This window comes from Nelumbo lutea, chromosome 5 (genome assembly GCF_056320005.1).
Source record: "Nelumbo lutea isolate HS-2025 chromosome 5, American lotus-T2T, whole genome shotgun sequence".
NCBI classification, from domain to species: domain Eukaryota; kingdom Viridiplantae; phylum Streptophyta; class Magnoliopsida; order Proteales; family Nelumbonaceae; genus Nelumbo; species Nelumbo lutea.
The window spans coordinates 10307003-10322324 of NC_142688.1; the positions used below are offsets into that span (position 1 = coordinate 10307003).

The window sequence follows — 15322 nt, forward strand, 5'->3', positions numbered from 1 at the left end:
CCCAATTGTACTTTGGATTTAAAATTTCTGACCATGATTTCTTATTCTCCCAAAATAGAAAAGCATACCACCATATTAATGCCCCATCCACTTTTCGATAAGTCATTATTGGGCAAATGATTACCATAAAAGACTGCATTTTCCCATTTCTTTTATTTCCCTGTAAAGAAGGCAATGACAATCTTATCCATAAAAATCTCATTTATGTCCAATCCAAGTACGGGCAACTTTCCCCTAAATGGATGGGTACCACTATCTGGGTAAATAACACCTAGGTATATAAATTTTCATTGATTACCACATAAATCTGAAAAATGAACATGGGTTTCTTGGTCAATGAGAATCAAAATCCCATTGACCAATTTGCCCCCTCTAAAGCCAAAAAAGAACACCCCTAAGAGATATATTGGTATTAGTAAATTTTCCTTTCTTTTGAACTCTAAATGCAGATAATGGTGTTCTAAATTCTGAATTTTGGAAATTATCAAATGCCCATTTTAACCCCATATATGAAAACTTTTGTTTATCTTTTTGGGGTATTAAAAAACAAAAAATTATAAAATTCCACTGAATAGAAGAGTTAAGAGGAAAGGAATGGGCCCTAAAGCACAACAGAATTTTTTTTGTTAAATCAATCACCAGGTATTTGCATAACCTACGCATGTATGAGCTGTTTACAGATCATATCAACAGAACATTTTTTTATTACTATGGTGCCGGTGTCCAGTTTATCTGAGCAAGGAACAGAAACAACAATTCCTATGGTCTCAAGTTCTTGTATAAAGATTCAAAACACATTCATTACAAGCTTTGCTTAGGCAGTGGATGCAACCGATGTGAAACGGAGACACCTCTTTCACAAGACAAGTCACCAAAATAAAACTAAATTTCAAAAATAGAGGGAAAGCCCATAATGCATGTCCACGCCCAACTGTATTAAGCGCCTTTCTTTCGGTGTACTCTGGAAGACCGCAGTATACCACCATATTAAGCACTTTCTTAGATTTCGATATTATGTTCAAACAGATGATGACCTCGGATCTCAACTTCCGACGGAAGTAAAAACACTTGGGATGTTCTGGCTATCAGTTTCCTTCCGCATTCCTCCCAGAAACTTGTACATCTGCTATCCTTGATTCATGCTTCCTCTTGCTACGGGAATGTCTTGTTCGGGAAACCCGACTTGTCTTGGAGGGATGTTTTACTGTGTATTCTTGGACGCCATTCATCTTTTCACTAGACGGGAGCTCTGGTGGCGCATCTGGCCAGGGCGTGCGTTTTGCAGGAACAGTGATCTCCAATGGAGGGTCAATTATCCATCTGCATACATTAGTAACTCGTCATATCAGAGAAACACAACCATGATGCATGTAATACTTCTTCATAGACTTCAACCAAAAGATAGGAACCTCTTAGGGTAAAGTGGTGTATTATCTATCTCATACAAAGCGGATACTTGTTTTGATTTCTGTGCACATTATAAAAGTTAGATCAAAGTATTGGAATTGATATAAGGTGAGTTTTTTACCTTTTATCTTACACACATGCATAACTCATAACTCGTGCACTCATTGTACTGCTACCCAAGAGCACATTCTTCCCCCAAAACCATTCATTACTCTATCTTCAGTATTATATTTATTTTCAAAAAAAAAAATCCCCTCTCTCTCTCTTTCTCTCCGTCTAAATTGACCACATTACTACTGCTTCCTTTTCTAGACAACCCATGCCAGCTCCATAGCCAAGGCTGGAGACATGATTTGTTTATTTATTTACTTATTTATTATTTTTTGGGGGAAGGGGGCAAAAACAAATAAACATGGATAGGGGGGGGGCAGCCATAAAGAATATTAATCTTAATTTAACAATATAAGTGGGGATTGTAGGAAAGTTTGAGGCATTGGGGCGACCAAGGGCCATAGCAAAGCCTTGATATCTTTTGGAAAGCACAACTGCACTCCAAACAGCCTCAAAGATTTCAACCACAGCTCCCTTGCAAACATGCAGTGAATAATAAGATGGTCCACCCCCTCAGAGTCTTCACTACACATTACACATCTACTAGGTCCCACTATCATCCCTCTGTTACCAGATTTTCAGCTGGTAAACACTTCCCCAGCATTGCTACAAAAAAAAAGAGGCTATTTTGAGAGTGGGACACCAATCTCCCCCACCCACTGGTAAACACTTCCTCAGTTCACAACACACTCTGTCATAGAATGACTATTGTGAAAGAACCTGATTTCTCCCCCACCCAAACTCTTTTGTCACTTCTTGTTCTGTTCAGCTTCTGTGATTAAATTTTGCATTAATTCCACCAATTGCTCTAATTCCCATTCATTCAGATACCTTCTAAGAGTGGGACACCGATCTCCTGACCCTTTCTTGTGAGAACACCTCCGACACCAAGCACTCCTTATTATGCACAATTTCAAACAGAGTTTGAAATCTCTCTTTGTGAGGGTGACTTCTACATAACACATCCTGCCATAACTTAATCCTCGATCAACCTCCTACTTCAAGCTTAATTCCCTTCTTAAACAGAATCTTCATTAGGTCAAAGACATTGCAGTCAACTTGATATCAGCTTTAGGATATTAGAAAATGACATCAACGCTTGAATCCAAGGGCTGAAATCATGGTCTTATCATGCTAAGTTAGCAACAACATTATGTTATCAATTGCCATCAAATGAAGAAATGAACTTTAACATTCGCATCTGAAAAACGCATTTTAGAAATATGTTCTTACAAAAGGATGTAGGTTATCTTATCTTCATATTGGGCACCCCCTAACCAAATCAAGGATCATACCTGAGTGGTAAAGGAGTAAAAGCTTCAAATAACACTGCAACTTTTATCTATCCCTTTAAAATTAAAGTCACCCTCTTGTGAGTTCTAGAATGAAAACTTGAACAATACCAAAAAGGAATCTTCATGGTTAGATCCCACTTTGACTTTTTATTGCTTCTCTTTCCATCCCTTTCCCATCCCCTGAACTGGTGCTTTACAAATTCATCCAACCAATTTTCTCTCTGGAATGCCATTTAGAACTTTATCCCTACAAAAGATCATATCACCATATTGGGTAATTCCCTTCTGTTTGCTTGCTCTGTATGTGAAGGGGTTTCTATAGACCACCTACTTCTTCCATTACCTCTAAGGAATAGAGGTATAGCCAGTTTGTCTCTGGCTCTTGGAGTTAAATATAATGATGCCTTCAGTCTTATAGGCCTAGCTTAATTTTGGAGATTTATGGCTATGGGTTTATGGAAGAACCTTTTGGATACTTTTAGCTGTGATAGTTTATGGTGCGAATGGAGATTTAACATCTGAAGATTGCTAAGAATTATCATGGAGTCTCTGAAGGTGCGAGATCTTTTACTTTTATGACCACAATGAATATAATAAGTTGCGGACTGCTTTTTATTGGTTTCTTTTGATAGATTTTATTTATTTTTTTATAGATTTTTTTCTTGGTTTTATTATAGGAGATAATTGGTTTTTTATATATTTTGTAAAGTCTTGCAACTCTGGGGCTCTAATGTTTTTTTTTTTTGTCTAAAACAATTAAAAAACAAAAAAAAAGGTGGATGCAATTCAGAAAATTGTTCTTAGCTTCCTGGCTCTTTTGGAGTTTTCAACTTGCACTAGATCGTTCTCTACCAGAGGAGCAATTGTTTATCTGCTACCTATATGACCAACCCATTTTAGCCAATTCACTGATCCTCTCACCTCTAGCGTCTGTCCTAGGTTCCTGGAAATTTCAAATATTTCCAATTCCATCCACCCTAGTGTTGCTATTCATCCATCTCAAACATCCTCATCTCGGCTACCACACTATTTTACGAACATGCTTTCAATGGCCTAGCATTAGGTTCCATGTCATATAAATGTTATTACAAGTTTGATTTGCATGTGTTTTCTGATACTCCAGTAGCACAATACTTCATTTACAGTGCTCTAATTCCAAGGACAAACATTTATTTCAACAAATGACACAAAAAGAAAAGGAAGAACAAATGACTTTTGAGTTGTAAGGGACAATTTTTATGGAATTATTGATTGTTTTTGCTTCATTTAGAAAACCTGAAGCTGATAAAATTGGTTTGATAAAGAGCACAGTTAAATCTCTAGAAAAATTTATCCTTTTCTAGTCTATCTTCATGTTCTTTTTGTCTTTGACTCACAAATCAACACCTTTTTCAGAGTTGCCTCAGAAATGAACTCAACAAATTCTACATTTGACTTGTGTTCTGAACAGATCAGTTGAATTTAGCAATTATCTATGGAGTCAACTTATTAAAGCAACAAATCCTGCCCTATTTGATATACTTGAACACAAATGTACAAGAGAGATCTGCCTAAGTACCTATTATTTGATATACTTGAACACAAATGTACAACAAATCCTAGGAGCAAAAACAGGAGACGGAATCAGCTGCCCACAGAGTGCACCCCGGGTGTCCCACAGCCCATCCCCTTCCATGCATTGGGAATATCTCCCCATGACAAGCACGGAAGATGTTCCCAGTGCACGGAGGGGATGGACTGTGGGCTGCCCCTGGGGCCCGCTCTGTGGGCAGCCAATCTGATCACCAAAACAAAAGTAGACATCAGTTGCAACCACCAGAATCTACAACCTTTTTTTTTTTTGATCAATAACACTTTCATTAATTCATCAACAGAAGATTTACAAAAGGAAGACAAAAAGAATATCACATTATCACTATCCCTGGTACGAAAAAAGAGATTAAAAAAGCACAGTTTGGCTTTCTTTATGCCAGACAAGGTTCTGAATCTTGTCTAAGTTGTTGAAATTTTGACATTTCATTCTGGCTTTGACTGCAACTAAAATGAAAGGCACAAAGAATTCAGTATGTTTAGAGTTGTAAGGAAGATTGCATGATTAAAGGTTTAGATAAGGAAAAGATAGGAATTTAACCCCCTTCTACATTGGTTTTTTTTTAAGAAAATAGTAACTGATTACGTTTATAGAATAATAGGTACATGGGATGACGTACAGAAAGAAGCATAATAAAGCAAAGCTCAGGGGTTACATAGGCAGAATCCCATTACTATACAAAGCTTCCCTGTGGACACCAGATTTAGCCAAACTATAAGCTATATAGTTTAACTCCCTAGCAATACAAATAAGATTTACAAACAAGGAGCCCAATATTTCTCTAGGCTCTAGCCTCTGTCAGGTAGTGCGCCAGCCTCCAAGGGCTGCCTTCCTTCGGCCCTAACCATTTAATAGTATTTGCAGAGCAGAATCACCCTTCTACTTTGATTTCAGTTACGTTTAGAGGGGGATTACTGTCTGAGTAACTACTGACAAGTATGAGAATGTGGGTTTAAGTCTGAGACTAGGTTCATATTCAATCTACCCTTCCTAAGACCCCAGATAGCCAAGACCACCATTGGGAAATGGCCCTCAATGGATGAACTAAAGAGGTTATTTTTGGACCTTGGTTTCTTCAGCACTTTCCCATTCATATTCAGAAAGCATTAATACATTCAACACTTGCATAAAATGGACCTCCCCCCCCCCCCCTCCTCTAAATGCTACAATCTTAAAAGAATGTGATTTGGTCTACGACTACTTCATTTTACAAAAGGGCAAGTCATCAGATCCAATGGAAAAGGCTATCAGCACCAAAAAGGCTAGTCAAACAGTCCATATAATCAATTACTAGCAGAATCAGATCGGAGGAATTTAAGTAATTAAATACAGGATCATGGAGAACAAGTAAAATTTAAAGAACAACATCAGTGGGAAGAAAACTAACCCAGGAGGAAACTTGCTGTCGGAACGAGCTTCAACTCGGAGCCACCACAGCAGAACCTTGCGCCCACAATTACCCAGAGGCTCAACAACAGAAGTGTCCTTCAAAAGAGACAGAGGACTCTCAAGGTCCTCTCCATCTGCAGCCAACGTATCTACATCCCGAACCCACTCTGGCTTATCCTCAACGTCCTTCCAAACCAACTTGGAGTTGAAAACAAACCCAGCCCACTCCAACTTCCTAGGAAGCACCGTTGCCCTATCATCAAAGTAAGTGGCACTCTTGCCGACATACGGTAGGGAATTGAAGGTATGCCAGCCAGTCAATCGGCCAGACGAATTACAAGCCGGGCCTTGAATAGGCAATGGCAAATTCTCTTCATCCTCCTGCTTCTGAGGCAAAGAGGATGAATCATCCGAATTCCCAGAATGAGCAAGAATTCCAACAGAAACAGCACCGATCCATTTAACTGATTGGATCTCATCAAATAACTCCATGCTATGCACATTACTATCATCGGCAAACATCACGATTCCATCTAATCTCTGCTCTCTCACGACCCTGTAATAACAGCAAGCCTAATAATCAAAGTGGCTTCCCAAGAGAAGAAAAAATAAATCTCAAACAAGAGAGAACAACTGAAACAAGTAAAGAACCGATGAATTTACCTCAAGGCACGAAGCCGCATCCGAGCTTCCATCTGGTGTCGAGCCTCCCAAGTAATTGGCATTCTTTCGTCGAAGCCAATGTGGATTGTACGAAGTCCTGATTTCTCAAGAAGAGAAGCGGTCTCATTAGAAGTCCCTCCGGCTTCGACAACGATCCAAGTTAGATCGCAGGGAACGAGCATCAGTGAATGCATGAGACCGGTCAAGTGAAGGGTTTGGAAGGTTCGGACAAAGGTGGGGGTAACAACAATCAGAGGTCTTGGGTTCTTAATTCCATACTGAAGCCGTTGTTCTCTCTGAACTCTTTCAATTATATGGTGCGCCTTCATAACCTCGACGGGATTAGGATGAGGCCATGGACGGATCAGGATCCCATGACGGCCGACGACGACGTGGCTGCTGGTAGTGGTAGTACTTGTTCGGTTCGACGGCGTGTCGGTAATCGAGATCGGAGGGGAGAGAGGAGGGGTCTGGAGCGTTAGGGTTTGCGCAGTATCGCTGGTGGTTCGGAGGAGCGCCGGTACAGTGTAGTGATTAGTAGTGGTGGTGGTGGTAGTGTTTGTGGAAAAGAGGAGAAAGAAGATAAGACGAGAGAACCTGAAGCCCAAAACGAGGCTGATGAGGCAGCAGAGACCATGGAGGACTAACCAGAAGGGTGCCGCCGGAGATTTAAAGGTACCGTCAACAGAGGAGTCAAGCGAACCAGAAGTTCTGAAGCTGTTGCTCCGGCGGGTGTTGCAGTTCTGCTGCTGCAACACCAGGTGCTTCATTTGGGTGGTATCTGTGTTGCAACTCAGAAAGACAGGATAGGGGCCGGGGAGGAATGGACGGAAATGGAAAGGAAATCGGTGGGTTCTAGCGGGTTAAGTTGGGGGCAGAGGGTATTTCTTTTGCTGTTGTATTTGTTTCTGTTACGGCGTTCCTTTCGGTTGTTTTGAATTTTAGAAGATAGACGAAGAAGGCATCACTAGGAATGAGTAAGATTAGCAGAAACACAGATCAACCCTCCTCTTTTTATTACTTATGGGTTGTTAATGTTGTTTAGTCACACAGATTTCTTAGGTTTTACGAATGATGAATTTGCTTGATTGTCTGGTTTCTTCTTTCATTCACAAAGAATTTTAGTTTAGGGAGAGAGAAAGAGGGAGGTGAGAGGAACATCGGACCTCCGGTCGGTATTTTCGGGGCCCAGCGGCTTGGTGCTTTGATTTCGGACAGGAGCTTGGTTTCGAAGAATCCCCCGTTTTTTCATAATAAAAATAGTTGGACCAATGGTGGCCTGGTGGGTGGTGTGCCCTTTATTTAAGAAAATGTCGTTTGTAAGCAATCTCAGACGAATCATATCATAGTAAAAAACATTGGACCATCGCCGGAATCCAATAGTTTGAAATTTGTAGTCGAGGAAAACGTCATCTCATGTCCTCTTTCCGGACTCTCTAGCCACGTGGAAGAGGGTTACTGGCCTACAAACTGTCAAGTAAAGGGTGATTTGGCGACCTTGGGTCAATTGGAACAATCTCGCTGTTGACACATGGGCGTAGAGAGAGAGAGAGAGGGAGAGAGAGGTATCAGGTAGGTGTTATTTCAACGTTTTGCTTCTTTTCATTTGGCGTTCCGAACACTCCCCACCAAGTGCGATGTTGGGACTAGGGTTGGTCAAATAGGTGTTCTGTCACGTTCTATAGCTTTTAGAGTAAAAGCGACGAAATCAAACTTCAAACACCTACCGGTAGCAAAATAACAGATATAACACCTCTCGGCTCTGGTTAGGGGATGTTTGGAACAGTGGCCGTTTTTAAAAAAATGGTATCATATTGGATTCTCGTGTATATTTTATAGTTTGGTTCAGGTGTTTATTGAAAAATCGATGTAATTTGACATTTCATGCATCAATGAATCATTTACTCAACAATTGACTGATTGGCGCTTATCTATGGGTATATACATGAAAAACAGTGATGAAAATCACTTTAACTGCATACAGACAGAAACACTCTCAAATAAAATTAAAATAATATTTTTTTTTTTGTATAAACAGATATCCGAAGTATGAACATTTTTTCTTGAAAATCGGACCCAATACACGCCTAGATTATTCTGATTTCTAAAGTTGAGTTGTGCTATTTATTTTGATTTATTCTCGCGGTGCTTCATAATCATAAGATGGGCTTTAGCAATTTCACGGAGGATTTCTCCTTCCTTATTAATGGATTGTGCGATATTAAAGCGTTCGGGACTCCCTGTTCCCATACTTATTTTATGTGCCCAAGCTCTGTCATACAAATTTTACATGCCATTAATAGTGGTAGTATTAAAGACATGCAATTAAACAGAAGCGGGCCGTGCCTTTCACCCCTCTTATTCACTAATGACAGTCTGTTATTTCTGAAAGCTGATGTCTCCAACTGTGTACACATATTAAGGAAATTCTGTTAAATTACAACAATGAATCTAGCCAGAAAACTAACCTAAGGAAATCAAGAATTTTTTTCAGTGGCAATACTCCCCATGCATAGAAACTCATCAGAAGAAGAACCATGGCTCGCATTCTAGGGATTATTACTGAGTCCATTAATGGTGCTTCAAAGTATTTGGGCTTACCAAATATGATTGATCGAAACAAGGATGGAGAAGAAAGTGATCAGTAACTGGAATAGATATATCTCTCCTCAATCAAGCAGGTCGTGATACTCTGTTTAAAGCCATGCATATAGTTGCTTCTATCCCCACGTACTCAATGATTCATCTAAAACTCCCAACATCACTGTGTTCAAAAATGGATATGGGGTGCTTTCGTGGTTCAAAACTCGGTTTGATCGATGATCCTTCTCAAAGGGAAGTCTTCCTTGCAAAGCCTGGTTCAATTCATCCAGAAAGAGCGCAATTTATAACAACCAAATCCACTTGGTGTTAATGCCAAGTGCATCAATCAAGCTTGTTCTTCTAACAGAGTTATTCCCGGGTGAGTTAATTGGAGTTGAATTCTACTACCACAATCTCGCGGAGGGAAACATCAAGACATGCCCCTGCCCAGGTGCATGGCTTTGAGAAAACAGGACGACTTTCGGAATTAAGCAGCTAGTAGACAAGAACTTTGTGGTTCAGCCAGGGAGGCTAAGAGATGCGGGCGGGCTAGCTTTAAGATTTGCTTTGGAGAGACTAGCCTCGTTGAACTTAACTAATCAAGGGGTGACGATTTTATCAAATGCTAAATCAGATGCTGAATACAGAAACATCTAGCTTTGAACCTCTACATCCCATTATTCAAGACATCAGATCCTTGGCTATTAAGGTTTCAAAATTTCTGCTTCTAGAGTAGTAGGAACCTTACGCCAATAGATCAGGTGTTAATTTCACTTCATCATATTCAAACCACTCCTGAATTAGGCCGTTTCTACGAGTTCCTATCAATCTCTATTCCCCCCTTTTACCAACAAAAAAAAAAACTTTGGATTAATTTTGTATAAAGATCTATGGATTAATTTTGTCGAAGAAAGCAAGCTCAGAGATAAGAGATGATATTTTAAGAAAGGGGCCTTGGAACGTCAACGAAACAGAAAAAAGTACAAAATCAATAAAGCCCCACACCGTTATATGCTGAACAGAATAGATCTATGGATCCATATTCTTGGTTTGCCGGTGGGTTATCTACCCAAGATAATAGTGGGTCCATCACAGGGGAGTAGAAAGGGAGGCAACTAATCAGGCCAGAGAGCGAGCAGATTATTGAAGGAGCGTCCTGCAATTGGTGATAATGGATCTTATTCACCAGTTGAGAGGAGAGTTCTCTACCAACAGTTGTTGGGTAATAACTAAACAATCTGCTTCGATAGGGCCATAGGGGCTGGGCTGTCTCGCACCTTATTTTTTTCCTTTACCCCATCCAAGCCAAAATAGTACGTATACATTGTGGTGTTGATTGGGCCGGATTTGGTTCAATTTGCCTGGTCCAATAGGAGTCCAATTACAGATGGACCAGGCCCATTCCAATCCCATGAATATCTTTGACCATTTTGGATCAGTCCAATTCAATGCCTGGATCATCCAATCTGTTCAAATTCATTTTAATTTATATTGGTTCCAATCCAAACTTATTGGTCCATTGACATCTGCACCTGTATTCTTTTTTTCTTTTGGATCAGATAGGTGGTGATCTAAATCTGATCCGATTTTAAATCTGGTCCTATCATCTAATCTGGTTCTAAACTCCAACAAAGGGATAACCAAATATAACAAAATAGGATTGAATTTCAGATCAGATTGGATCATTGATCTGATCCATTTGCACCCCTAATTTTAGGAAAATTCAAAAACTAGAAACATAGTTTATTTTATATATTCTAAATTGTTTTCATGGTAAGCAGGCAATATAAGATAGATATGTCAATCATCTATCAAACTAACTAGGGAGATATAACAACAATTTGATGTATTTTGTAATGAATTTTTAGTATATTGGAAGCTCAAACATTTTTTTGTTGTATAATTAATAAGGTTATTGTATGATAATACATGTTCTACACTCACAATTGTTTTGAAAACCGGACCATTTGACCTGGAAACCAGTCATATCTCTGGGTCTGGTTTTAGTCTGAACTGATTTTTTTGTTAAAAAAAATTACATTGATTTGGTCAGAGAACTGCTGAACTGTTCAACTTGAACAGCGGTTCATGGTTTAATGAAAATTTATTTATTTTTTTGCTGGGAGGATTAAAGAGAAAAGGGATGAGAATGAGATTGAGAGATGGGGGAGGGACTGAGATTGTTAAGAGAGAGAGAGAGATCAAATCTGCTGCCGCCGTCATCACTAATGGGCATTACCTCTTCTTTTTCTCTCCTTCCTTCCTTTCTTCCTTCATTTCCTTTCTCAGCCCACAGCCAACTCTCTCTCTTTTCTCACAGAAGATATCAAACCACCTGAACCGTTCAATCCAGATGGTCAAACCGTTGACCCAAAAACCAGTGGACAAAACATTTTCGTCTCCAAGTTGGTTTTTAAAACCTTAATTACAAAAGACTCTTTTTGAAGAAAAAAATAAGCAATTTTTTTTTTTTTTGTTAATTTTGGGATGTGAAGTGGAAGGATGTTACAAAGAGGGATGTTAAATGGCTGGGACCTTAACATTTTAACGGGGAGGACATATGTCATATGAAGTTAACAAGTGATTGAACATCCAACGTTTTCCTGCCCAAATGCCCATTTGGGAGGACTTTCACGTAGTGGATTTTGGCATTGCAATTTTTGGTAGCTTATATGATCTCAATGGTCCAACTATCCCGGTCGAACGGTTTTTGACTATTCTTTGGGTTTTACTAAAACCAGATATAAAATCTTGTTTAGTTGATGGTTCAAACGATTTAATCATCCAAATCAACAGTAGATTGAGAACACTGCTCCAAAGTGGTTTAGCCAATGCAACTCAATCAACATTGAAGGCTTGAAGCCCTCCCAAATGAGTTCTAAGTCCAACAAGAGTACAAAACTACTAAAGTATGCGGAGTACAACTTTTGCAAAAATCTAACTTGGTTCTGTCCTTACTTGGGATTAGGGTGGCAATTGGGCAGGTTGGGTTGGGTTTGGTTTGGGTTAAGCTTCAACCCAACCCATCTGACCCACTAACCCATAAATGACCCAGTTAGGAAAATTTAAATGGGTTGGGCTCAACCCAAAACCGCCTTAATTAACCCAACCCATTAATCCAACATACATAAATTACAGAAAAATATAACAAAAATTACAAGAAAATATAACAAAAGATTTAAATACATAGAAAATAAAAAATAGCAAAAATTATTGGAAAATATAACAAAGATTCTAAACAAGCATAGAAAATAAAAATAACAAGTTATAAGAAAATATTACAAAAGTTACACTATAGGTAAGAGTGTTTATGTTCAAATTGGGCTTTATATAAGGGTTGGACTCAAACTCAGGTATGGACAATTTCTATTAATAAAGAGGCAAAGCTCGACCCCAACCTGATGAATGCAAGCCATGAACATGTCTATTTGACATCAATTGATGAAGACTCTTGCATAGAGGTGTAAATCGGGTTGTGTCGGGCCCGACCTGTTATGCTATGGCCCAACCCATACCTCCAGGTCGTGCGCAGCTTGGATTTTCAAGTCTGCAGGCTAGCATGGCACGACACGACAAATTTGGTCATGCTAATTATATAAAAATATATAATATATAATGTATTAATATATAAATATTTTTTTCAATTGTATTGTAACTTTTTTAATTTCATATATAAACAATTGTACACATGAAAATTCATATAAAATAAAATTTTAAAATTTTGTGTCTATTTTGTTAATTTATTTAAAATTTTTCATTATCTTTTTTCAATGTTTTTAAAAAAGATATGTCTTTTATGGCCTCGCCTTGGGCCTGGCCTGACATATTAAGGATCCCAGAGGAGGTAGGCACGACAGGCATAGACCCACAGACCGGCATGGCATGACCCGCTTAACATGGGCAGCTTGCAAAGCCATGCCGTGTCAAGCCAACACAACCCAATTTATACCTCTCCTCTTGCATAAGCCAAGTAAAAAATAATAGAAATATAAGAAGAGGAAGAGTAAAAATTTGTCAATCTTCACATACTCCAATTGTTGTTTTCAATTCTTTTTTAATCTCCAAATAATATTGATTAGTAAGAAAGGAGCTAGTGTTGAAATAAAAAAAAAAAGAAAAAGAAAAGACTTTTGATTATAAGTTAGAAAAAGAGAGTAGTGTAGCAAAATTAAAATGAACAAAGAGAGAAATGACATTTTTGACATTTTGGTGTCTTTGAAGAGAGAAAGAGAGAGCAGATATTCCTAATGTGTACCAACCACGTTCCAACAACATGAAAGAAAAAAAAAACGTACCAACAACTTTTCCTTGACCAATTGTTGTTGTTGTTTTTTTTTTTTTAACCTTCGCTAATACTGTGGCATGGTCTCAAGTCCTGTCAATTGATCATATTTGATTGATTAATCCAATCCGAGTGTAAATGCATTTCTAAGGCTGCTTTCTCCCAAAATTTTCCTGATTCTCTCTCTCTCTTTTTCTACCGAACACTTTCTCTCTCTTCCTTCCTGCTGCCTGTTCTCTTTGCCTTGTTTTTTTATCTAAACTTTATCTTTTAACAGCATTCAATCCATTGACAGCCCTAGTATGAGAGTTTCAATTTAAATGCCTATTTCAATCGAAGTGCCGAATGATCAGTTCAGTCGAGTGCCCTGGCGGGAACTACGACAAAACTGTGCCATATGAGGTGGGTTTTCGAAGAAACAGATCCAAATTGGCCCTGCTGGATCCTACGAAATCTGGTCCGCCCATAAATGCAGCTAGGCAAAAATTGGCCCAAAATTGTCTTGGCTCATGATAAGCTGGGCTCAGCTGAATTGGAGGGTTGCCTCTTTAACCCATGGGCTTGAACTTGGAGAATAATTTAGTGGAGCCCAAATGTAGATAATTCGTAGACAAAGACAAATGTGCGACTTCAACTCATTGGCATTTAAAATCCGATGGACAATAGTGAAATGATCACTACACCTGTGATCTGTCATTTACTCCATCTCCTCGTGAGCATATGAATATGTCAAAAGGCAGTTATCCATAGAAAGGAACCTGTTTCAAGTTTTTAATGTGGAAATGGCCGACCAAAGGCAATAGGTTATGAATATAATGGATTCTGAAGTAAGAAAAACGCATTCCTCCAGGTTCCAGGGTTCCAAATAAGTTTCAAACATTCGCACCATTCAATGAATGAATGAAGTAACAGGATATTGTCGGGTTTTCTGCAGTCCACATCCGGGATGGGGGTTATGAATATAGAATAAATTAAAATAACCCGATAATTGGGTCCGGGTCCAAGAGGTTGGGTTTGATATCTTTATCTTCTCATTTTGGATTTTGGATGAATAATTAAGGGGGTATTTTGTAACGTGAATTGTGTTTTTTGTTGTCGGTTTCAAAAATAAACCAAAACCATTTGGTTGGAAAATAGATTATTTCTTAAAACAAAAATACAAAAAGCAAAAAAAAAACATGATCTCAATTGCATGTATTTTTTTCTTTTCAAAACAGAAACAAAAAATGTTCTTGAATTCGGTTTTAAAAACCTGTTTTCATCTGATTAATAAGCATCATATTCCATAAACGATATCATTGGTAACGGTTCCAAAAACAAATGAAAACAAAAGCATTCATGTTTTAGAGTGCCACTAAGTTGGAGGGGCAATTGGTGTAGCTTGGGGCACAAAACTACCTAGACCAGCTCATGGGCCAGGTAGCCCGATGGGCCAGCCCGGCCTGAGATTTTTCGGGCTTAGACAAAATTTCAGATCCGCGGGCTTGGGCTCAGGCTTTAAATATTGGGCCCAATTATTTTTCTGGTCAGGCTCAGGCTTTCTAAAATAAGTCCGACCTGAGCGCAAGCTTGGTCCGATACTAATACATATAATAGAAATATACATTATTTATATATAATAAATGTATATAATATGTATTTATTTATAAAGTTATTATCAAATATTAATTTAATATTCAGAAAATATGAATTATTTTATTAAATTATTACCAAATTAATATAATATCTATCTATCTATCTATCTATCTATCTATCAATATATATATATATATATATATTAAAACAAAGCGGTCAATAAATTTTCTCCTTTTATTGAATTTTTTATTTTTTTTATTCCATGTCATTTTTGAAACAACCAATGAGATGTAATTCCTATTTATCCTCTCCCCTACTTTTTATCTATATCTATCTAAAGAAAGTTTATATTTAAAAATTTAAGAATTATTTAATTATTCTAACAAAATTATGTAATAACTTTAAAATATTTATTAAAAACACAAA

The 15322-nt window shown here is 38.2% G+C and overlaps 1 protein-coding gene across 1 annotated transcript; it reads right to left on the reverse strand.

The window, feature by feature from the left end:
* Positions 1-686: 686 nt before the first annotated feature.
* Positions 687-8007, reverse strand: LOC148850272 (putative beta-1,4-xylosyltransferase IRX14H). Its single transcript, XM_088943471.1, has 3 exons — positions 6457-8007; positions 5792-6349; positions 687-1320 (listed from the first exon to the last, which is right to left on the reverse strand). The coding sequence occupies exons 1-3, from the start codon at positions 7224-7226 to the stop codon at positions 1086-1088; spliced, it is 1563 nt and encodes a 520-aa protein (XP_088799597.1). The 5' UTR covers positions 7227-8007; the 3' UTR covers positions 687-1085.
* Positions 8008-15322: the final 7315 nt, after the last annotated feature.

What these genes read in the sequence shown, in the direction of transcription:
- LOC148850272 (XM_088943471.1), bottom strand. Translation starts at nt 7,226, where the DNA reads ATGAAGCACCTGGTGTTGCAGCAGCAGAACTGCAACACCCGCCGGAGC. An exon ending in ATGCGGCTTCGTGCCTTGAG is followed by an intron (nt 6,350 to 6,456) that starts GTAAATTCATCG and finishes CTGTTATTACAG; the next exon opens with GGTCGTGAGAGAGCAGAGAT. An exon ending in GACAGCAAGTTTCCTCCTGG is followed by an intron (nt 1,321 to 5,791) that starts GTTAGTTTTCTT and finishes TAATGTATGCAG; the next exon opens with ATGGATAATTGACCCTCCAT.